The sequence below is a fragment of the Octopus bimaculoides genome, chromosome 11, assembly GCF_046866305.1.
Source record: "Octopus bimaculoides isolate indiv1 chromosome 11, ASM4686630v1, whole genome shotgun sequence".
NCBI classification, from domain to species: Eukaryota; Metazoa; Mollusca; class Cephalopoda; order Octopoda; family Octopodidae; genus Octopus; species Octopus bimaculoides.
The window spans coordinates 43,251,706-43,275,705 of NC_142938.1; the positions used below are offsets into that span (position 1 = coordinate 43,251,706).

The 24,000-nt window shown below is 36.0% G+C and overlaps 1 protein-coding gene across 6 annotated transcripts in view; it reads right to left on the bottom strand.

Annotated features, from left to right (window-relative positions):
* Positions 1 to 935: 935 nt before the first annotated feature.
* Positions 936 to 24,000, bottom strand: part of LOC106881589 (lysosomal cobalamin transporter ABCD4) — a 99,122-nt gene continuing 76,057 nt past the window's right edge. For all 6 annotated transcript variants that reach the window (XM_014932045.3, XM_014932044.3, XM_014932046.3 and 3 more), the window contains 6 exons: positions 22,757 to 22,867; positions 17,616 to 17,707; positions 14,176 to 14,212; positions 7,656 to 7,758; positions 1,767 to 1,843; positions 936 to 1,140 (listed from right to left, as the gene is read on the bottom strand). In XM_014932045.3, coding sequence (XP_014787531.1) covers positions 953 to 1,140; positions 1,767 to 1,843; positions 7,656 to 7,758; positions 14,176 to 14,212; positions 17,616 to 17,707; positions 22,757 to 22,867 — 608 coding nt within the window. In that variant the 3' untranslated portion in view covers positions 936 to 952. The remainder of the gene's footprint in view (positions 1,141 to 1,766; positions 1,844 to 7,655; positions 7,759 to 14,175; positions 14,213 to 17,615; positions 17,708 to 22,756; positions 22,868 to 24,000) is intronic.

A 24,000-nucleotide genomic window follows, 5' to 3' on the forward strand; every position in this document is an offset into this window, starting at 1 on the left:
GAGGTCAATAAAAACGTGGTGATTTATGCCTGAAGCTAACAAAATTGTCTCCTCGAATCAAGGAAATCTGCCATAGTCGCCAGGCACAAAGTTCTCAATAAAGTGATTTACTTTCTTTTCTTAGTCAATAATGTACTTCGCTTTGTACTCAGTACTTAATAAAAGAGTTACCAGTAGATTTTTTTGTATTAAATAAGTGAAACCGTCAATGGCACCTGTGCCCAGCATTGCCTTCCTGGCACTTGTGCCAGATGGCACGTGTAAAGACATTCGAGTGAGATCGTTGCCAGTGCTGCCGAACTGGCTCCTGTGCCGGTGGCACGTAAAATACACCATTTTGAGCGTGGCCATTGCCAGTACCGCCTGACTGGCCTTCGTGCCGGTGGCACGTAAAAGCACCCACTACACTCTCAGAGTGGTTGGCGTTAGGAAGGGCATCCAGCTGTAGAAATTCTGCCAAATCATATTGGAGCCTGGTGTAGCCATCTGGTTTCACCAGTCCTCAGTCAAATCGTCCAACCTATGCTAGCATGGAAAGCGGACGTTAAACGACGATGATGAAATAATTGTGATAAAATATTAAAAAGAAAGTTGTTTTTTTTTCAACCAATGGTGGAGCATACATTTTTCTGGAAAGTTATGGTGGAGCCTGGAAGAAAATAGGCTGAGAAACACTGCTCTACACAAACACACACAAACATATTTTCTCTACACAAACACACGCAAATGACCAGAGATATACTCTGTCACAAATACATTTTCTTTTTAAAAAAACTAAAAATCAAATGAATTCCTTCATATGAATATAAATATATAAAAACAATTCTGTGAAAATATAATTGAACTAAATTTGAAATCTATTTGTAGAGAAGACAAGTGATTATCTACAGTGAATTTTTGCTACTTTTGATGACTTCATAGAATAATCAACTATGTTTACTTTGTAGAATAATCAACTAGAATTTATTATAGGTTTCATAGTCCAGTTACCATCACCTTCTATATGAAGTAGCATTTGGTGATATTTTGTTAAACTCTGTCTATGTCCAACACTGAGGACTGTAATACCCAACTCTTTGCACATGGAATACATAATCTCTTCGGACTCAGGACTTATTTGATTTGTAGATTCATCAAGAACTGAAATAAATATTTGAAAAATTCATATAAATTTCATTTAGTCAAGTAAAATGCTTTGCACTATATTTCATATTACATGTTAATTAACTTTAAAAAGTTATTTTCCCCTTTTTTTAAAGAAATTTCATATTTTTCTGGCATCTTGTATTGCACATGCCCTATACCTTATTAATTACAGAATCTGTGAGATATACTGCCATCATTACCTTTTGCTAAACTTACTAAGAATTACTGCTTGTCACAGAAATTATATATTCAATGATTTTATAAATCCTCAGTAGTTCTGTAACAACCAGTGTGTGTGTGTGTGTGTGCCACATGAAAAGCATTAGTCCATTCAGTAAAGTGGCTGGCATTAGCAAGGGCATCCAGCTGTGAATATATGCCAAAGCAGACAGTGGAGTTTGGTGTAGTCCTCTGGCTTACCAGCTGCAATCAAATCATCATTAAACAGCCATCTTCCATACCAGCTAGTCTTAAACTTGGTATTGTGTTTAAGTTATGTCTTTTATGTTCCGTAATTTAGAGGCTCAACAAATACAGATCATTAAAAATAAGTATCAGGCTAAAATAGTCTTGGGGAGGGGGTTCCCCAGAAAATGTAAAAAGAGTAATAATATAAATACCTGCAAATTTGGGTTTATGATAGAATAATCTAACAAAACAAAGTCGCTGCTGTTGTCCAGGTGATAATTCATTGTACCTGCACAAGTTGAAAAGCAAAACTTGAAAATTAGATGAATATTTTGGGAACAAAGTAATGTTTTAACTCTTAAAATCCTGTTGAAAATTTTCTAAATCAAAACCTTGGTTCTGTAATGATACAAAAAATCATAGTTTTTTTTCTTTCTTACATTAGAGAGTTGCTCATTTTCTTTCAAAAGGAATGTAAGCAAGGTTAGTATGATTTTTTACAATGTTGAGTGTTTCAAGACTAACTGACTGATGCAGTCCCATGCAGTAGAGCCATATAGGAAGTTAGGTGTTAATGGAATCTATACTGAGCATGAGGCATGTAAAAAGATTATTTTTCAATAAGTGGGTAGTTTGCCTTTCACCCTTCAAGAGTCAATGAAGTACCAAATAATTATTGGGGTCAGTTTTGGAATTCCAAAGCACTACAGTTCTAACTGCACATCAGCCTGTCCTTGGATGGTTCCAGGTATACATTTCTTTTTTTTGTTTTATTATTAGGAAGAAGTTGCTAGACCCTCATTCAACTTTTCACCAATTCTTAAGGAAGGAAGACTAAGTGGTCCCCCATGATACTTCTCACAGGGCAATGTCAGAGAGAATAACTGACCCCAATAATTATTTGGTACCAGCAATGTTCTCATTTTAATGCAACAACATCAGAAGTTCTTAACTAAGTGTAGCCACTACACCTAACTTTCATTGACATGGAGAAAGTCTTTGACAGGATACTATGTTCTGTAATATGGTGAGCTATAGGAAAAGTAGATGAATGGCTTGTGAAAGTTGATGTAGATGAATATCATGTGTAGATGAAGGACAAAGCTGTGCAAGCCATCTATAGAGATGCTGTCAGTAACATAAGAGTTAACAATGAAGTCAGGAATGATTTAGTAGAGTGGTAGGTGTACAATGGGGCTCAGTTCTCAAGCTTTTATTGTTCATTACTGTTTTCTAGGTCATAACAGGAGTTTAAGATCAGCTAACTGTAGGAACTTCTGTACACTGATGGCCTAGTTCTCATAGCTGAATCTGTCCAAAAATTAGAGAAAACTTTCCAAACATGGAAACAAAATCTAGAGTCAGGAGACTTTAAAGTTGTTGTGGCAGATGCCCCCAGGTGAGAAGTGGGCTGATCCACTACTAATAAATGGTTGACTGACACAGTCAGTAATGTCAGTCAGTGAGGTACACTGTTTGGGTTAGTCCCACAGAGACGATGAAATACATCGTCATAATGTGGGACATAACAGTGGCGACGAGGATTTATAGCTCACACAGCCACTGATGTGTAGTAGTGGGACATAACAGTGGCAATGAGGATATCTTCCACTGTATAACAGTGGTAATGAGGTTACGAAAGCTCGAAAGAGTGTTGAAATGGAAGACCTACATTCAATAACAATGAAAGAAGGTTTGAAGAATTCAAACTCTAACACAGAATTGAATTTCACACAGTGAAAAGTAATGTACACACAGTGAAAAGTATATAAAAAAAAGATTCTGAAGAAAAAAACACTAACACAGAATTGAACTACATACGATGAAAAGTGATATACACATAGTGAAAAATATATATAAAAAAAGATCCTGAAGAAAAAAGTGTCTGATAAAACTGGAACTCTATACAGAACTGAACTACACACAGTGAAAAATAATTCTATGTGGAACAAAAAAGAATAATAAGTCTGTTTAAAGGATTTATAAGTCAGGTCACTATATGTAGTAGTGCTACCAGTAATAATGTAGACTTGGTACTACCTGCGGCATTTTGAAAAAGAAAAAAAAATGGTTCTATGTGGAACAAAAAATAATAATAATAATAATAATAATAATAATAATAAGTCTGTGTGAAAGATTTAATAATTCTGTAAGGAACAAAAAATAATTCTGGTTAGAAGAAAAAAAATGAAAAAAAATTAACGATTCATTTAAAGCAGGTCATACCAGAAGATTTCAAATGTAAGCAGATATCATCTGCTGAAATAGAAAATGAACCATTAGCTAAGAAAGTTAAAATGGACAAAGAAAATGCAAGCCATTTTGTGATTGAGGACACTAAACAAGTCCTCCTTGAAAAGACTCCAGATGAAATGCCAATGGAAGTGACTAGTGAAGAAGACAAAGAAAATTCTGGAATTAGAGAATCTGAGCCATCTGTTACAGGAAAAGATCCTTCTACTGAAAATGCTTCGTTGAGGAATCATTCTAATGCAAACACTTTAAAAGATAATGAAGGTTTACAGGTAACCGATACAGTTTCTGCTGAGAAAAGTGTAACGAAAGGAAAAGTCATAGCAATGAAAAATATATATATAATAATCTTTGAAAAAAAAATAATAATTCTGTGTAGAACAAGAAAAAAATCTAAATAAGAGAAAAATAATAAGTCTGTATGAAGGATTTGTATGAAAGTGAAATACAACAATGATTTGAAAAAATAGCAAAACTGGGGCTTATTCAAAAGAAAAATAATTCTATATGGAAGAAAAAGAAATAGAATATAGAAAACAAAATGTTGTATGTGAAAAAAAAAATCTCAAAGGTAGGAGGTGTTATGGTGACACACCTAGGTGAGAAGTGGGCTGGTCCACTACTAATAAATGGTGGATTGATACAATCAGTAAAGTCAGTCAGTGAGGTATGCTGTTTGGGCCAATCCCATAGAGATGATGAAATATATCATCATAATGCTGGACATAACAAAGGTAAACATAAAAATATTCAATTTTTAGTTGATAGGAAAAGACACAGGACTTAAAATGCTATCGGAAAGATGGTCATGCAGACAAGGATTCTTTACTGTATGCCAAATGTAAAGAATGAGTGTACACAAATGATGAAATGAGATCACATGCAAGCTGACACAGAAGAAAGAATTTATATGGAGCAGATACACAGGAGTAATATGCAGTAGGAGCATTCATGAGACAAATTCTTTCAAATGATGTAATTAACAATGGAGGTGAAAGAACAGTAACCTGAGTAAGAAGAGATGAGAAAGTTCTGGGAGCTATTTCTTCTGAGGGCAACAAGAGGTTTCTCTCTCAGAGTAACAGGCAGATTATATAATGGTTATGTACAAAGTAGGATGTTACATGACAGTGAAACATAGAGACTGAATGCAGAGGATGTACAAAGACTGGAAAGAACTGAAGTGAGCATGTTACACTGGATGTTAGTGCAAATGAATGAATGAACATAAATGAGCTGAGGAAACACTGAGTACAGGAGGAGTCAGATAGAACATCCAAGAGAGATGACTAAGTTAGTACGGCCATGTAATGCAAAAAAAGGGTAACTGCTGGGTGAAGAAGTATGAAGTGATCCAAATGAAATAAGCATAATAAGCATGGTAGAAAAGTAAATCAAAGAAAGAGATATAAAGTAAAAGCTGATCTCAGTGACTTAATCTTATGAAAGAGACAGCAGGCTCAATGGATGCAATAAATGATGAAATAACTCACATTTTTGCAGTGCTGGTTTCGTAGCTACTCAGAGCATTTCAGTCTATTATTGCAAATGGAAGGAAAAAAACCAAGATTCATGAATTTTACAGTTCCCTTGTTACCTCTGCTTTGATTCCCTGTAGTAGCTACTTACAGTTAAGTGGTTGGGTATTTCAGTTAAATATCTTTATCAAAGGATGTAACCAGTAGCGGACTGGCTAGGTTGCCAGCTTGCCCAATAGCAAGTGGGCCCCTGCGCCATTAGAATTCATATTTGGGAGCCCATGTTAGTATTTAAAGGGCCCATCCCTTCAAGTTTGAGAATTTTTTATTCACTCCTGGAAGAATGCATTAATTATTTCAGCCTGGCTGCGTTTGTAGACAGTTGAAAAGAATACTTTTAACAAAAAAAAAAAATTAAATGATAGCATTGTAGTTGCAGGTGGGCTCCCTTGTAGTTGCCGGTGGACCCCCTTAGTCTCCTCACAACCAATACTTTTAGACCCAGTCCACCACTGGATGTAACAAACTTCTGTGATGTCCTTCAATGATAAAAAATAAAACTTTGCTTCTAAAGCTTGTAACCTGATACTCTAGTGATCTGATTAAAGGTGAGACTGTCATAATATAATATTCACCAAAATTACTGTAAGGAAGGTCATAAATGTCAAAACGACGAGCTAGAGAAGATCCAACTAACTTAAGCAAAGAGAGGCAAGCATAAAATGATGGTGATGATGATGGTGGTACAGATGAAGTTGATGATGATGATAGATATCAAATTTTTCAAAGATTCAATGAAAGCTATTAATTATGAATCTAATCTTTTAATACAATCTTCTCCAAATATTTAGATACCAAATGGACAAAGGAACATGTTATGTCATATGCATGTAGGATGGCAAATCATGTTATGTGCAAGAACATGTAGGATCATGTGTTATATGCATGTAGATGATGGATTATATGCTATACTCACATAGGATGGTGGATCATGTGTTGTATGCACATAGACAAATATAGACTACTTCTCTGTTCATGTAAATTACAAACTTATAAACCTAAATCACAAGAGTCAATCTAGATTGATGGCCCTTAAGATTACTGTGTGACTATATTGACTTCAACACACCACAGGACAACCACTATTCAATCCAACAAAACTTTCCTTTGCGGGGAACCAATGAAAGAAGCTCCATGCAGTTGCTTGATCTGTTGGAAAGAGTACCCGAGTCTCCCACAAATCATACATTACCATCTTAAAAAAGAAAGGATACCTCATTGATGTCTTAGCTTAGTTTTAGCCATCGCTTGCAAATGAGTGTGACCTGGTAGTTTGTATCAAGACCTTCCTTAAATGTTTTAGGTACCAATGTAGTCACAAGCAGATATAGACACCCTCTTAGCACCCTTGCCCTTGGCCAAAAGGAACATCAAAAATGTGACAGCTGAAAGGAGAGCTAGAGATACACCAGTATCAGGTTGGTGCACAGTTTCAGTTGACCACACTGGAGCAATGTGAAATGACATACTTCACTCAAGAATACAATGCATCACCTGATCCAAGAATTGAACTCATAACCATAAGAACATGAACGAAACACCTTAATCATTAAGCCATGTGATTTCATATTAGCTAATGTAGTGCTAAATAAAAAAAATTACAGTAAGGGCACATCGTGGCTGTGTGGTAAGAAGTTTGCTTCCCAACCATGGTTCTGGGTTCAATCCCACTGCATGGCAGCTTGAAAAAAATGCCTTCTACTATAGCGTCAGGCCGATCAAAGCCTTGTTAGTGGATTTGGTAGACGGAAACTGAAAGAAGCCCGTCATTTATATACGTGTGCATGTGTGTGTGTATGTGCGTGTGTGTATGTGTGCGTGTGTGTGTGTGCGCGTGCATGTTCCCTTGCTACTTGACAACCAGTGTTGGTGTGTTTATGCCCCTGAAACTTAACAGTTCAGCAAAAAAGACCAATAGAATAAGCACCAAGCTTTAAAAAACAATGAGTACTGGGGCTGATTCATTTGACTTAAAATCCTTCGAGGTAGTGCTCCAGCATGGTCACAGTCTATTGACTGAAATAAGTAAAAAAAAAAAAAAAATATGGTATGGTCAAAGTTGGAATACCTTTGAATATTCCATAAACCTATTTAGTAAAAGTAGAGTTAGAGCTAAATAACAACTTCCTTTTCAATTACCTGAAATTACCTTAACAGCCACAGAATATTTTCTCAAAATAGTCACATGACGAATACATCTGTTACATAACGTTAGTTTCACAAGGTTACTAGTATATTTAAATGTATACATGTTTATGTACACATAAGCACAAATATGTAGGCACATGCATTCAGACAAAACATACTTACCAATTCCATTCTACCTTGGCATCAAGACGGCCAACACAAGAAACCAAATCATTGAGTTGGACTCTGTCTAAATAATTAAATATCCTTTCAGTTGTAATACTATCTGGAAAAGAAGAAGATGAAGAAAGAGAAAAATAAGCGTATTCTGGTGAATGGGAAGAGTACATAAAATAATTCCTTGTTTTACCAAAAAATGAATAATTGAAATATAAAAACTCTGAATCAAAAATGTAATATTTCTCACAGACATGTGATGTTTGAAACTCTGCCAAACACTGCATGTTAGTCTATACTTGAACAAGTATCAGTTTAATTTCCTGGCTACTAAATCATATATGGTACTAGTTTGTAGGTACCAATGCCATAGTTAACTCAAATGAGGGCAGAGTGCAAAAAAAATGGACTAAATGCCTTTCAATAATTAGACTGAGCAATATTCAATGTTTAAATCCCACAGGGGCCAAATTTACATTTCAATTCTCCCGAGACATACTGGAGAACTGATACAATTACAGCTATTTATGTTCTGTGTTCAAATCCCACTACAGTCAACTTTGTTTTTCATCCTTTCAGGGGCTGATGAAATAGTCAAGTATTGGGGTTGACAGTACTGACTAACTGTCTCCCTTCTAGATTTTTTGCCATGTGCCTAAATTAAAAACAGTATTACAGTAGAGTCACATATGATCAAATCAATAAATAAGCCAATGGAGTAAAGTTTTATATTTCATTACAGGGGTTCTGTTACACCCCTGATGAAGAAATCAAATAATCGATTGTCCAGTTGACCTAACTGCAACTAACTACAATGGGGAGTTACAAAAGACCTCAATAGGAAACTGTGTAATTCAAGAACATTTTCATTTTTCCATTTGCAATAATAAATTGAAGTACTCAGATGGGTCAGGAAAATCAAAAAACAAAAACACACAATGCAATAATATGAAGTATTCATTGAATTATTAAACAATGAGATGAACCAAGGCAAAAGGCTTAGTGGTTAGGGTATTTGGATCATGATTGTAAGGTTGTGACTTTAATTCCCAGCGATGCATTGTGCCCTTGAACAAGACACTTTATTTCACATTGCTCCACTTCACTCAACTGACAAAAATATCAAAGGGCCAGCCTTGTCACATTCTGTGTCACGCTGAATCTCCCTGACAACTACATTAAGAGTACACGTGTCTGTGGAGTGCTCAGCCACTTGCAAATGATACCATCAGTGATGCCATTGTTTACAACTTTGCAAATACGTGTCAATGAGGGAAATATGAAATATTCACACACATGCACACACACACACACACACACACACACACATTGCATGCATGCACTTGTGCACACACATGCACTCACAGGTACCCAACCAATTCCAATGTCTTGTGGGGCTCATTATCAGCATTACCTTGGCAAGAAAGAAAATACCAAGACCCATCCTTACCTTGTGTCATGCAGAAGGTTGAAAAGTCAAAGATTTATATTCAATCATTGATGTTGTGATCTCCTGTATCACCATCATCACCATTTAACATTCATTTTCTGGGTTAGATGGTTTGACTGAAGAAGCCAGAAAGCTGCACCAGCTCCAGTCTGTTTTGGCTTGGTTTCTACAGCTGGATGCTCTTCCTAATGCCAACCAGTCCACAGTATACTGGGTGCCTTTTACGTGTCACCTGCACGGGTGCCTTTTACGTGTCACCGGCACGGGTGCTTTTTACGTGTCACTGGCATGGGTGCTTTTTACATGTCACCAGCATGGGTGTCTTATGTGTCACTGGCCTGAGTGCCATACACACATCACCTGCACTGACCACAACCATGATTTCACTTAGCATGACGTGTCTTCTTAAGCACAGCAATTCGCCAAATGTCCTGGTCACTTGTCATCACCTCCATGAGACTCAACATCTGAAGATCATATTTCACCACCTCACCCCATGTCTTCCTTGGTCTACCTCTTCCACAGGTTCCTTTCCCAATTAGAGATAGGGCACTTCTTTATGCAGCTATCGTCGTCCATATGCATCACATGATCATACCATATATCTGATGCCTATTATACTCAATGTTTCTCTCAAGACACTTTCATTCTGTCATATGTGCACACTGACATTACACATCTAGCAGAGCATACTAGCTTCATTTCTTTCACGCCTTCACAGTCCATATTTCACTGCCATGCAACATGGCTGTCCACACAAGCATCATACAATCTGCCTTCATTCTGAGGGAGAGTTTCTTTGTAACCAACAAAGGTAGAAGCTCCCTGAACTTTGCCCAGCCCCTTCTTATTCTAACAGCTATTCTCTCAGGGCATTCTTCTCCACTTGGTCACTTAGGTAACACAAACTGTCTACTACTAAGCATTCCCCTAGGAATTTGATGAAATCTATTTTCTGTACATTATTAGTGTTTATTGTATCTGCACATCAGCCACACACAAAGACTACTTTCTCTGTTAACCTTCCATTCATAGTGCTGCAACTTTTATGTGTCTATAGCTTGTACTATGTACACCTTATAGTTTCTACCTACACCTTTTCTACATAATGAGCACGGCATCTGCCTGAAGGGATTTGTGATTTGTCTGTTTTTGTACTTAATAAGATTTTGATCATTGCTAAATTAACTCTAAGGCCCTTTGATTTTAGACCTTACTTCTACACCTGAAATTTCTTCTTTAGTTCTGGTAATGATTCAGCTACACAAGATCATCAGCATAGAGGAGATCACAAAAGCAGCCTGTCTTAAAATGATGAACAAAAGGGGGCTGAGAACCGATCCTTGGTGAACTCCTACCTGTATGATGGATTCATTGCTATACTCATTGCCAACCTTCACCTTACTAACAGCATCCCTGTACATGGCTTGTACAGCTCCCACCGACCACTCATCGATCCCCAGCTTCCACAGTGACCACAAGATAAGTGAGTGAGAGACCCTGTCAGAGGTTTTCTCCATGTCAACAAAAGTCAAATAGAGGTTTATTTTTGCCTAAATACTTCTCCTGCAGCTGCTTACCAGGAATATAGCATTTGTAGTGCTTCTCCCTGGCACAAAACCAAACTGCATCTCATCAAGACTAACTCTCTCCCTAATTAGTTGGGTTATGGCCCTCTCAGTAACTATCATCACCTGGCCCAGCAGTTTGATATTTCTGTAATTATTTCTGTCTACCTTTGTAGCAGTTAACTATAATGCTGCTAGACCAGTTGTTGGGTATGACTCCCTCTTGGACAACCTGATTAACTATACAGATAACTAGACCATATCCCACTCCACCAGATATCTTATGCATCTCAGCGGTGATTACTGATGGGTTGGGGGCTTCCCTAGTCTTCATATCCTTCATAACTTTATTTACCAAGATATTGTGTATTCAGATAGCTGGTCTCTCTGTTGGGTTCACATTAGGCAAACTCTCCTTCTTCCATGCATTCTCTACAATTAGCAGCCTTTCATAGTGGTACTTCCAAACCTCTTTCTTTGCAGAGTCATTAACTGCAAGTGAACCATCATCCATGCAAATGCACTTCCCTCCTACATCAGGATTTTTCCTGACACATTGTCTTGCAAACCAAAACACCTCAAGCTGCTGGTCCCCACATCACAAAACATTGGCAAATTTCTTCCTTTCTGCTTCTATCCTGGCTAAGTACACCCATTTCTTAAATTACCTTCTAGCTACCTAATATAGTTCTTTACTACCATTTCCTTGCTCTAATGGTCTTGTCAACAACACTGTTCCATCCCCATATCACTCTAGGTCTAGTTGGGACTTTGTACGAGCCACAGCAAGTTGTCCCATAGGAACTTGTAGTTACCTTCTTCATTACATGTCTGTAAGTCTTCCTCCTCATTAAATGCTTCAGATAGAACAACACTAAATCTCTGTAAGCTTCCAGATCCTTCTTTACCAGACTGGCCTGCTTCTTGGAATCTTTCTAGCCTGTAGTCTGAAGTCACTAATGGCTAACTTATGCTGAGGGGTACATTTTTCACTAGGAAAAGCCTTTGCATTTATGAGCAACCATGTACCTAGCTTTCTGGTGAGAATGTAGTCTATATGGCAAGCTTGGCCAACAGACTGATAGGCTATCAGGTGGCTGGCAGGTTTTCTGAAGTTGGTGTAGCAGACCATTAGGTTATTTGCATCACAAAACTCCAGAAGCCTTGTTCCCTCCTTATTACAGGAACCATCTCCATGGTCACAAAGTACACCATAGAAGATGACCAATAACTGCCCAACATGTCCATTGAAGCCACCAGCCATGAAAAGAAGGTCACAGTCATTTGTCTTTGAGGTAGTCTGCAAAGAAACATCATAAAAAATTATCCTTCTGTTCATTTAGCAGACCAGTTTGAGGGACATAGGCAGAGATTACTGTTGCTGTACTATTTTGCAAAACTAGTTTAAGTTTAAGTACCCTATCATGCACTCCGACTACCTCAATCACCTTATTCACTTATTTCTCAGCTAGGAATATGCCCATGCCACCTATCCCTTCACTGTTGCCTTCTCAGAGGATGTTTTTTGCCTGTGAAGAACCTAGCTGAAGCACCTCTCCACCAAACCACTTGAATGCTACACACATCAACATGCCTCCTCCATTCAAGCATCTTAACAATCTCACCAGACTTATCTTTCAATGTACCTATACTGATGGTATAAAGATGTGAAAGGGAAGGCAAGAGGGAACAAGGAGAAGGAGGACAGCATGTGACATCTCAAAAGAAGGTTTCAATGAGTGTTTACCAGTTAACATGAAATAGTCATTGTCCCCACATTTAATATCATCATCCATTCATGTTACACTTGCTGCATCTACTGAAAGTGAGTGCTATATGAACATTATTAATACAAAGATAAATAAAAATAGTTGAGCACTATACATGCATTGTTAATACAAAGAGAAATTAATTGATAAGAACTTTTCATCAACAACATTTTAGTGCAAGGTATACAAAGGATGCCATGTGTCTTGCAGTAATGCGGATGAGAGACCCTGAGGAGGGAGGAAGGGTAGAAGGATACATGAAGAAGAGGATGAAGAAAGAGGGAAGAAGAGATACCAAGAGAGGTTTCCAGTAGATAAGAGAGGTTTCCAGTATAGGTGTGGGGCAGGAAAGGGTCTGTGCATCATATGTAAGGAAACAACTGAACAAGATATGCTCATTTCTAGAGCAGGAACAAGATAAGATATTCACATAGATACATTAATGATGAAATGAGAAGACAAGGTAAAACAGAGTATTAGAGGCAAAACTACAATTATGGTGAATTAAGTTAAATTAAACATGGACTAATATAAACAAGGCAGAAATGCAAATAGCATGAATTATACATCAACTAAAAGCAAAGACAACAAATCAAAAAAAACAACTTATTTTATATTTTTGTTGCATCAGAGGTGTGTAGTATCCAAAGAAATTATTTGAGAGATAATGCAATGGCCAAAGTGTTTATTTATAATAGCAGCAACAGGAAGAAGAGGTTAGTAGCTAGACAATATTGGGGGAAGAATACAAAACCATCTCTCTGATGTCATTATGAAGAAGCAACTGAATGAAATATGCTCATATCTAGAGCAGGGCCATTAATGGAGAGAGAAGGGAGATGAGATAAGATATTTATATAGATACATTAATGATGAAAAGAGGAGACAAGGTAAAACAGGATATTAAGAGGTAAAAACTATGATTATGGTAAATTAAATTAAATAAAAGACAGATTAAGGAAACAACTGAACAAGATATGCTCATTTCCAGAGCAGGAACGAGATAAGATATTCACATAGATATGTTATTAATGAAATGAGTTGACAGGGTATTAGAGGCAAAACTACGATTATGGTGAATTAAGTTAAATTAGACATGGGTTAGTATGAACAGGGTTAGGGTTAGCAGATATGGATGATGTATCAAAGATCTGGACATATTTTTAGAATTACGCAGTGCAAACTGAAAGATTTTAGCTCCTGTGAAGGAAATAATAATCTTGCAGTAAGATTAAGAGTTCAGAAGTAGTAAAGTTTAGCAATATATATCAAACAGGTTTAGGCTGGAATTTTTCCATTAAGACATGAGAATGGTAATGTTAGTCATCCACAGAGAAAATTATTTATCATAGACCTGTTGGACTTCCATATAGTTCTCTATTGAAAGAAACTCTTTTTCAGAAGCAGTGAAGCAAATAATAACAGAGAAAAAAATAAGTAGAGATAAAGAGAGAGGCGAGACAAAGAAGAAAGGAGAAAGGAAGAGAAAGAGAGAGTAGCAGAGTGGTAAAGTAACAAGAAATAAACAAGTGATTTTTGTAGTCTAAAGAGTTCAGATCAATTTCTTCTCTCAAAAAAGAATTAAACAAAAATTATACATTAATCAAATGGCAAAGTCCTTCGGCTATTGAAATATTTGCTTCAACAACTTCCCAAACTCATGCACGTCATACTAAAAATAAATTAAATGCAGAAAAAACTGAGGAAAAGAGGCAGAAACAACAAAAAAAAGTACAAACCATGTATAAAAGTTTTTTCATATTCAGGGTAAATAATCTGCAATTGAAGCATAACTCTGTTGTAAAAGACATTAAAATAAGGTATTTAGTATAATTAAATTGATGTTATTGTTATACTTGGGGATGGTCATATCTTGCCAATTAAACACACATTATATATTTGGTCTTCACTTCAGCTTTATTTTTATTATCTTAGTGTCTTTGTCAAAGCTCTTTCATCACATATCCTGTGACCTCTTTATCCCACGTGTCTCCTCTTGTACAGCTTAGTACTTTTCTTTTCTTTTTTACATAAATTGATGTTCTGTACTACAAATCCACTATATTACTTTGACCACAGTAAAATTTTCACTTTTTGTCCATGTTACCGATATACCAACACAGCATGAAAAATCAAAATCTTCAGAATACAAAAATAAATTTCTATGCTTAATAGACACACACCCTCATGATGTAAAAAATGAAACATAAAGTATTACCCCTATAGTCTTGACATTAACATAGTTTTTACAATGCGACTGCATCTTCAGATTTGATAGTTTTTGTCAGAGTTCATTTAACATCACCCATCATTTTATTAAGTGCAAAGCAACAGAGTCAGTTTACATATTGGTAAGATAATCTGCATATCCTACTACTTGTACTTGCAGTGGCATTCACCTGGGGTGGGTTGAGCCAGCTCCAACCAACAAGTTTACAATGTCCCTCATGAATGCTGACCAAATCTGATGAATTTGACAAATGCCCCACTGAGAGAGAAAGAGCATTGGATAGCTTGGACACAGTAGCCATGGTTGTCATTCACTGTTGAGGTATGAATACGAATTTGCATATTGGTGTTAGTCTGAAAGCTGTGTATTGGTAAACTATAACATCAACCACTAAGAGCAGCAGCATCAATGGTGTCATTAACCCAAAACACAAGCCTCTGTGCCTCCGAGGTGGCTGTTCTTGTACGTCTATCATCCGAGCACCTCTGACTCACCCATTTCTTCACCTTTCATCACTCTTTATACATCCATCTCGACTTCCTTTGCATAAGTCACTATCATTCTTCCTCAGGACTTGGCACCCTTTGGAATGTCCCTGTTCATGTATTCTCTACAGGTATTGACCTGAAACAGTTTAAACGGAGTATTAACAGCATCTATTCTCACCAGTCTCAGAGGACTGCAAGGGTCATGGGCACTGCACCTTCCTCCAGATTGAGAAAGTAAAATAAAAAAAATAGGTGTGGCTATGTGGTAAGAAGCTTGCTTCTCAACCACATGGTTCCAAGTTCAGTCCCACTGCATGACATCTTGGGCAAGTGAATTTATGCATTAAATTTGCATTTATGTGACATAAGCATAATTTCATCAGAGAAAAAGATGTACCTTGAGATGTTATATGTGGACCTATCAGTTCATTTCAGGAGACAATACTAGGTATTGAACCAGTATTTCCTTGGATGCAACCATGCGTTTACGAGGTTAACATATCCTCTAACTAAATATATTTATGTGTGTGTGTCTTTGTGTTTGTGCTTGTCCACGCTTGACAACTGATATTGGTAAGTTTATGTCCTGTAACTTAGCAGTTCAGTTAAAGAGACCAATAAAATAAGTACTAGGCTAACTAAGAATAAGTCCTGGAGTTGATTTGTTGAACTAAAATTCCTTTAAGGCAGTGCTCCAGCATGGCCACAGTTAAAAGATTGAAACAAGTAAAAAAGTAAATAAAATAGAAAAAAAACATTTCAAAAAGGTATGGAGGAGCAGCAGCTATCACGTTTGGATCAATAACCCCACCTTGCCTGCCTCTGTTGTTGACACTCCAGAATCTAGATGGACCAATAATGGAACTGGAGCCAATGAGAGATTTCCAATACATTTGCTCAAGAATAAAAGTGACACATTGGACAGTTTAATATTTGATATACCATGACAAGATGTTCATTGCTATAGCATTTTTGATAATAGTTCTCTACACCAAAAACAATTAACCATACTGCATGTCAGAATGTGCAATCTGGTCCTTATCAAGGGTATATCCAGAGCTATGAATCTGTGGATTGCACCTCTACAGACTTAGGACTACACAGTAACAACAAACCTTTTCTTTTATCTTTCCTATTCCCTAAGTTATAGAAATGCAATCTTTCTGATATTGTGAATTCCACTACATACTACCCATTACCATTCACAACTCCTGCCACCCCAAAGCTGCCCACTGTCTCTTGTAAGTGCTGATTTGTAGCACTCAATTTTACCATTTCAATCAACAAAAACTAACTTTGCAAAATATACATTCCAGTTTGCAATTGTTTTTCTGACAATGCAATCCTTACAGCATCTCTGTGTAGCAACACATCCTCACTAAGATATACTACATAGTTGTATTATGAGGGCACTAACTTAGTACCCCTGTAACATAAATAGGCAGCCAACATGATTGATGCAGTAAATTAAATGATTCTAATAAAACTCTCATTACAGCAGCCACCACACAATAATCAGTGGTACAAACAATCCACTCATATAATTCATACAATAGCTCTTTAAGTATGACAAGTGATGACATTTATGCACTCTTAAACCCGACATTTCTTTTTGCATCTCTCTCTCTCCTGTTCAAAACTTCTCACTTTCTTCTCAAACAAGTAAAACCACATCTCCTATAGCTGCAGCTAAGGCAGCTTACAATTACTCTGCTCTTGCATGAATCAAATGAGTCACTAAAATGGTCTGAGAAGATTCCAGGTCTAAGGAAAGAACTTCTGAAACCAACTTGGCATGCACTTGTTTCTATGATAAACAGAGTCATGCCTTGAAACTATCTAAATTAAAACCATCCATCCAAATTTTGTGTTAATCTATGTTCCAAATGTCAGCTCAATAATGACAAAGTTATTTTACAGAATTCTTCTTAATTTTAAAAATTAATTGAAATAAAGGTAGTAAGTGACAAAAATATGACAGCAAAAGTGCTAGCATACACAATAATCACAAACAGACCATTTTGTTCTCAGCAAATCTACATGGATTGGAGGAAGCTGATAAGCAAGGAATTAAACTCTTCTGTTGATATGGTTGGTAAAAAAAAACATTCAACCCATTTCCATCACAGAAGTTGATAAGAAAGACAGGTGCTTAGCCATAAAAACACATGGCCCCCAAATCTTATGGAAAGCAATGTGTTGTATCTGTTTTTCTAGAACAATGTAATATTCTAAGACAGACAAATGAATTTCAACATGTTCAGTTAGAGGTATCTTGGAAATGATATATGTAGAGAAATAAGATATTAGGAGAATAAACATGTAAAGAACATAGAAAGTAATGAAGAAAAATAAATAACCAAATTATTCCAAAGAAATTTTCAAAAATGTTTTTCAAGCAGGCAAACAAATGCAACAAGATGCTTTGACAATCAAGAATTATTGCCATGCAAAAACTTACTTGTTGTAATAAACTCCCATTGGTAAGATATGGTTTTTGTGGCAAGAACATAATTCCATCAGAACCAAGGTAATGGGGACAACTGATAGTTCCTGAAACAATGAAAAGCAGTTAAGAGTATAAAGACTTTTAACAACTTGATTTATTTGAGTAATTATGCAATCACAAAGCATGAGTTAAATTTGTTTCCAATACAATTTTATAACATGTTATTTATCACATAGACTAAAATATGAAAAGTAAATTGGCCAACCTCACAACAGCACTTCAAGTGGTGTTGTTCTTGTAGTGGTTGCTGGTTTTATAATATTGTTGATTCTTCCAGGCACTACTGAAGACCTGGTCTTCAAGGAGGGATAGTTCTTATAGGAAAATCTGCAGTAGAATCAGAAGAAATTCTAGATATGGTAGCAAAATCTAGAATCAACAGGCAACAAAGTAAACTTATCAAAGGCAAAAGTATTAGTAAGCAGAAAGAAGATAAGACCCTACTCCAACAGGAAAACGTCTGCATTTGATATGCAGAATAGGAGTTAAGTAGAGTTACATTTGTTGTACCCAGTGTAAACTATAGTCACACAAGAGGTGTGGAGGGATCTCAGGAAGGCTAACACTGAAGGTAGATTATATGAGGCAGATGTTTAGAAGCAGTAAACACTAGATTCGTTCAGGTTTTCACAGCTCCCAATAACTAATTGAAAGCTTCTGATATCTAGCATTAGAAATGGGTGCTTTAAATGAATAGTAGTCAGCATATAAAAGCAAGCTATGAGCTATTATCTCTGCTGTAACAAAGTAAAGATGAGATTATATGATGCCTGTGTACAAAGTATGATATTGCATAGAAGTGAGATGTATACACTGAATGCAAAGGATTTCCTTGCATTCTTCAGTTCTACATGAAATCTTGAATGTTGTCACTGCTTACATTTTGCACTGTGGATAGACCACTGTCCATCCTACTGCAGTAAACTGTCCACTTTGCAAGGTGAATTTACACATTAGAAGATAAGTGTCACAACTGAGGATAAAATGGCTGTTGTTGTGAGAGGGCACTAATCACTGACACTCAATCATTGGCTGTTTGCTACTCTCTCACCACAGTCATCTATAATCACACTACCATGCAAGTGATATACAATCATTAAATCTTTTGTTGATAACAGAGGCCACAGTATATTTTACTACTTTGTCCTTAATCTAACTGCTATGCATTTAGTACAACATCCTGTAATGATGATTAGGTCACCTTGGTAACAAAAGCAATCAATTAATTCTCACAAAAATTCTAGGCAGATGAAAACCTTCATTCCTTTAGTATTATTATTGCTACAAGGATACTATTACTTCTAATTACTCTTTTTGTATCAGTTACATATGAAATCGATCTTCTCTATCAACTTGCTTGGGATCCCACCATATCTTTTGTGGATCTATAATTCCTACCTAGTCTCTTTTCAGATATTGCATATGACCATCTCAGGGAGGGCAGTAGAGTCCTGCTTACTTGCCTGCTAATTAAATTTGTCTTTGCTAAGTTGACCTATGTGCTTCTCAGTTGTGTAAGCATATATACATATATATATGTATATATATATATATATATATATATATATATATATATATATATACATATATATATATCATCATCATCATCATCGTTTAACGTCCGCTTTCCATGCTAGCATGGGTTGGACGATTTGACTGAGTACTGGTGAAACCAGATGGCTACACCAGGCTCCAATCTGATTTGGCAGAGTTTCTACAGCTGGATGCCCTTCCTAACGCCAACCACTCACAGAGTGTAGTGGGTGCTTTTACGTGTCACCCGCGCCAACATACAAAACGGACATTAAATGATGATGTTGATGTTGTATGTATATATATATATATATATATATATGTGTGTGTGTATGTATACACAAGAATCCCTCACAATACAAGTGTAATGCATTCCTAAAAATCTTGTAATACGAAATCTCATACTATAAAATCTATTTCCTATTGACTTTCATGTTACAAAATGAGATGTAATTCAATGGAATTTTTCTGAAAAAATAACAACAAAAAAAGCAACATAATTACTTTTATGCATGCAAATAACAATTTCTAAACGAATACATAGTACAACATTTATACATAAAAAAACTTGATGAGAAATAAGTTAGCGAATAAATAAGAATCATAACACCATAAAAAGGTACATTCTTATCACTAAAGATGTTGACCATTGTGGGAGAAGCAGTTGAGAAAGGAGATTTACTAAGAGGATGATAGACACTGTCTTCTATCTTATAATTCATCATCATCAACATTTATTTGAGGGATGAAGAAATCATCCAAAATTGTTTGATGTTTATGGCACATCATCTCTTAATACATCACAGTGTGGAAACTGAACTCATTGTAAACTCACCTTGAAATTTTTACATTACATTCACACTTAGGGTTATTATCAGCAAAAAAATTGCAGGCCTTCTAGAAATGCCAAACTTTTTGCAATATTCTTTGCAGTCAATTTAAGTGAACTTGGTAGAAGTTCCATATTTTCATTTGTATTCCCAGTTTGTTCTTGTACAAATACCATCAACTCCTCAATAGCTAAACTTTTTCTATGGGACACTAGTAACACATCGTCCTCTAAAACTTCTTCAAATCCTATATCATTTGAAAGCATTACAATATCTCTCCAAAACTATTGTAGACTTTATACTTGTGGAAAGCTTGTAATTTCACGGATATAGCCAAGTCACATATTTTTTCAGGCACCATTCAAGTTGAGGGCATCACTTCATCTGTTGACTCAGTTATGTTATCCACAGCAATGATTATGTTGAATTTTTTCCAGAAGTCTCAAACTGTTGGTTTATCTTCCTATGAAATGCTTTCGTAAGTTGTTTGAAAGTTCTTCTGAGATAATATATCTTGAAGTGAGCCGTCATACCTTGATCCATTGACTAGAGCAGTGGTCCCCAAACCGTGTGCTGCGGCACACTGGTGCACCATAAGATGTAATAAGGTATGCCTCGTAAAAGTAAGATTATATTTCAAAATATGAAAAATACAAACTGAAATTCACTATAAAGTTCATATATAAATGTCAAAGAGGCAAAAAACTAAATACTAAGTTCTAAACTAAGAATGAGAGGTAGTTGTGTCATTCAATTATATGACAATGACAGTGTTATTCAATTTTGAATCTGAAATTTCATAAGAATAAGAACTAAATTAGCATCAATCTATCCTTAAAATTGACGTCTTATGGACACATTTAGTGCATAACTATGTTTCAGTTTATTTCGGTTGTAGCCTCAGCAGTTTTCATTTCATTAATAAGTGTGAAAAATAAACTATTGAACTAAAATATACAAATGTTGAACTAAATCTTTTAATATGTCCTCACATATTGCAGCTGTATTTCAATTTTTTTCATTCATATAGTGACAAGAATTTTCATCTTTTCAATTAATTTTGAAAGACTTCTCAAAAGAATCTGATAATATGTGACACACTGTCACTTTTCACAGCTCACTGGTCACTTGTCTCAGTTTGACTCTGTTAGTGATCTGTGCAAGACAATTCATATTAACAGACTAAATTACCCACAAAATGGAAAAGTTTATTGAGAGGAAACATAACCGTGATGATTATATATTTACTCTGGTGTGTAGACCCCTTCAGCAATTGTTTTCTTCAGCTGTTTAGGATGATCAGAAGCAGCTTCTGAATCAGCACCTTCATCAGACACTTTTTATGGTGTAAAAATTCAAGCACTTCTTAATCCTTTCAAATCAGCATTATCGATGCTTCAGCTTCCTTTTTCAGCAAATCATCAAACAAACTTTTATCTTGATTTTGATTTACCACTGTCGAGTCAGATCTTCAATCCATACATCCGACAGCTATTCCATTTTAAGCTTCACACATAATCTTTGAGGTCAAAGCAGTTCATGGAGTAGCTTCTTGAGCACTTGACTAATTTTCTCTTGATTGTCCTATATTTTTCTCACTGTAGATGTTGCAAGCTTTAGTGTTTTGGCAATCACCATTATTATCATCAATTTGAAAATCACTTTTTGCATGCTTGCATGGATCAGTCAGAATTTGATGCAGCAAGTTTTCTATGGCTGAATGCCCTTCTTATCACCAACTCTCACCTGTTTCCAAGTAAGGAAACAGGTTTTCTTATGACCAGCTATGTTTTCCCAAGAGATTGGAAATGGACACCTCTTGAATGATGGCAACATTTGCTTACAACTACCAGGTGATGTCAAGGTAAGGAGACACTAACACACATATACACACCACCCTGCTGACACACAACATATGCAGCTAAAGACATTGCTATCATGTTAAAACTATTATTATAGTTGCCAGTTGATATTCAAAAGTTCATGGGTTGGAAATGGCAATCATCATATTGGTTTTAGTGTTGATAGTGGTTGTGTTGGTGTTGGTGAGAGACAGTGGTGATGATGAAGATTGATATATGTATATATATATATATATATATATATATATATATATATATATATATATGTGTGTGTGTGTGTGTGTGTATACACACACACACACACACATACACAGATAAGCAGACAGACACATATATATATAGTTATTTATACTTTGACCTCTGCTAAAATGCCCAGAAGTGACTTTTGGCTAAGAAGAAAGTGTGGTTTTTAAATTGTTAAATTTATCCAAGTATAAGGTGAAATTGCAGGTCATGTCCCCAAATTGCTGATCATCTTTTACAATATATGTAAGTGAGAAATCCTGTAACCCAAGTTAGTCGTAAAGCGGGGAATACCTGTATATGTAATATTTGTATTTGGTAAGTCACCTTCTCAATTGTGAAAGCATAAACACACACACACACGTGTATATTTTATGCTCTTTTGAGTATACTTAAAGGCCAGACGCCCTCAGAATACTTGGACTTTGATCATGAATTGTTGAAGCAAATGTCCCTGTCTTTTCGATTTTGTCATTCTAATTGTTATCCATTTGACCAAAGCTAACAAAATAATAAACTATTTTGCCTAAAGTGAATGCAACACAAAGGGTTTGAGTTAAGGGCAGAAAAAAATCCATCAAATATACAAATATAATTGCAAAGTAAACAGAAAACAAAACCCTACCTGATGCATGTGGCCACAAGCCACTGATTACTCGTAACAAGGAGCTTTTACCACATCCACTTTCACCAGTTAATAATACATTTGTTCCGATTTGGAGTTGAAAGGTCAAGTCTTTCAAAGAAGCAAGAAAGAGAAAATAAAAGAACATTTTTGTATAATCACTAATTGATTATAATTAGTATACTCTATTATCTTATAATTAGCAATCCCACACTCACTTCTAAAATGTGAGGAGTTATGTAGCTTCTTGACAGTAAGAATCCCATTTTGCCCTGGCCCATTTCTTCCATACCTTATCCGTCTCTACTCCTCTTTCTCCTGGTATAAAGTCACTCTCTCCCATCCTAGTCATAGTCTTGCAAGTAGTATGGTGGCCTCACTAGTGCTGGTACCATGAGAAAAGCACCCAACAAATATTGCATCCAGCCATAGAAACCATGCCAAAGCAGACACTGGAGCACAATGCAGTCCTTAGGTCCACTGGATCCTGTCAAACCATGCAACTCATGCCAGCATGGAACATGGACATCAAATGATGATGATGATGACAATGATATTATTATATAATTAGTATATTATATTATTTTAATAACTCTTACAAGATCTCTCTGGGCAATAAATTTTATTTGGATGTAGACATTACATTGATGATGAAGATGATACATATACATACATATATACGTACATACATATATACATACTCACACATGCACACACACACACATTTATATATATTACATTAATGAATTCACAGAATAATAAGAGAATCAGATAGATTACTTTGCAACATTTGGTTCCAACTCTCTACAGTCTAAGTTCAAATCTTGCCTAGACCAACTTTTTTCTTCATTATTTTTTTTTTTTTTGGTGGGGAGAAGGGGTAAATAAATGAATTACCAGTCATGTACTGAGATTGTTTTTGTGATAAGATACAAATGGCTTGCTAGTACCCCAAGCAGTGTCAATGCAAAGACATGTCAGATTCATTGTGCCGAGAGAAGGTAACAAAGGGGGACCTCTCACAGCTTCTGTCTTTCCAGAAATGGTGGAAAGTTAAGTAAGAATCTAGAAACATCTCAAAGAAAAACCAATATGATAATGAACCATCCAAGAAGAGATTAATGTGCAATGCAGCATGGAATGGAAATACAGGAAAGAAATGTAATCATGTTGTCAAAAGCTTGATGAATGTTGTGTTTGCAAAAGTGCTAAGTTTGCTGAGATTTATTAAAAGAAAAAATGGT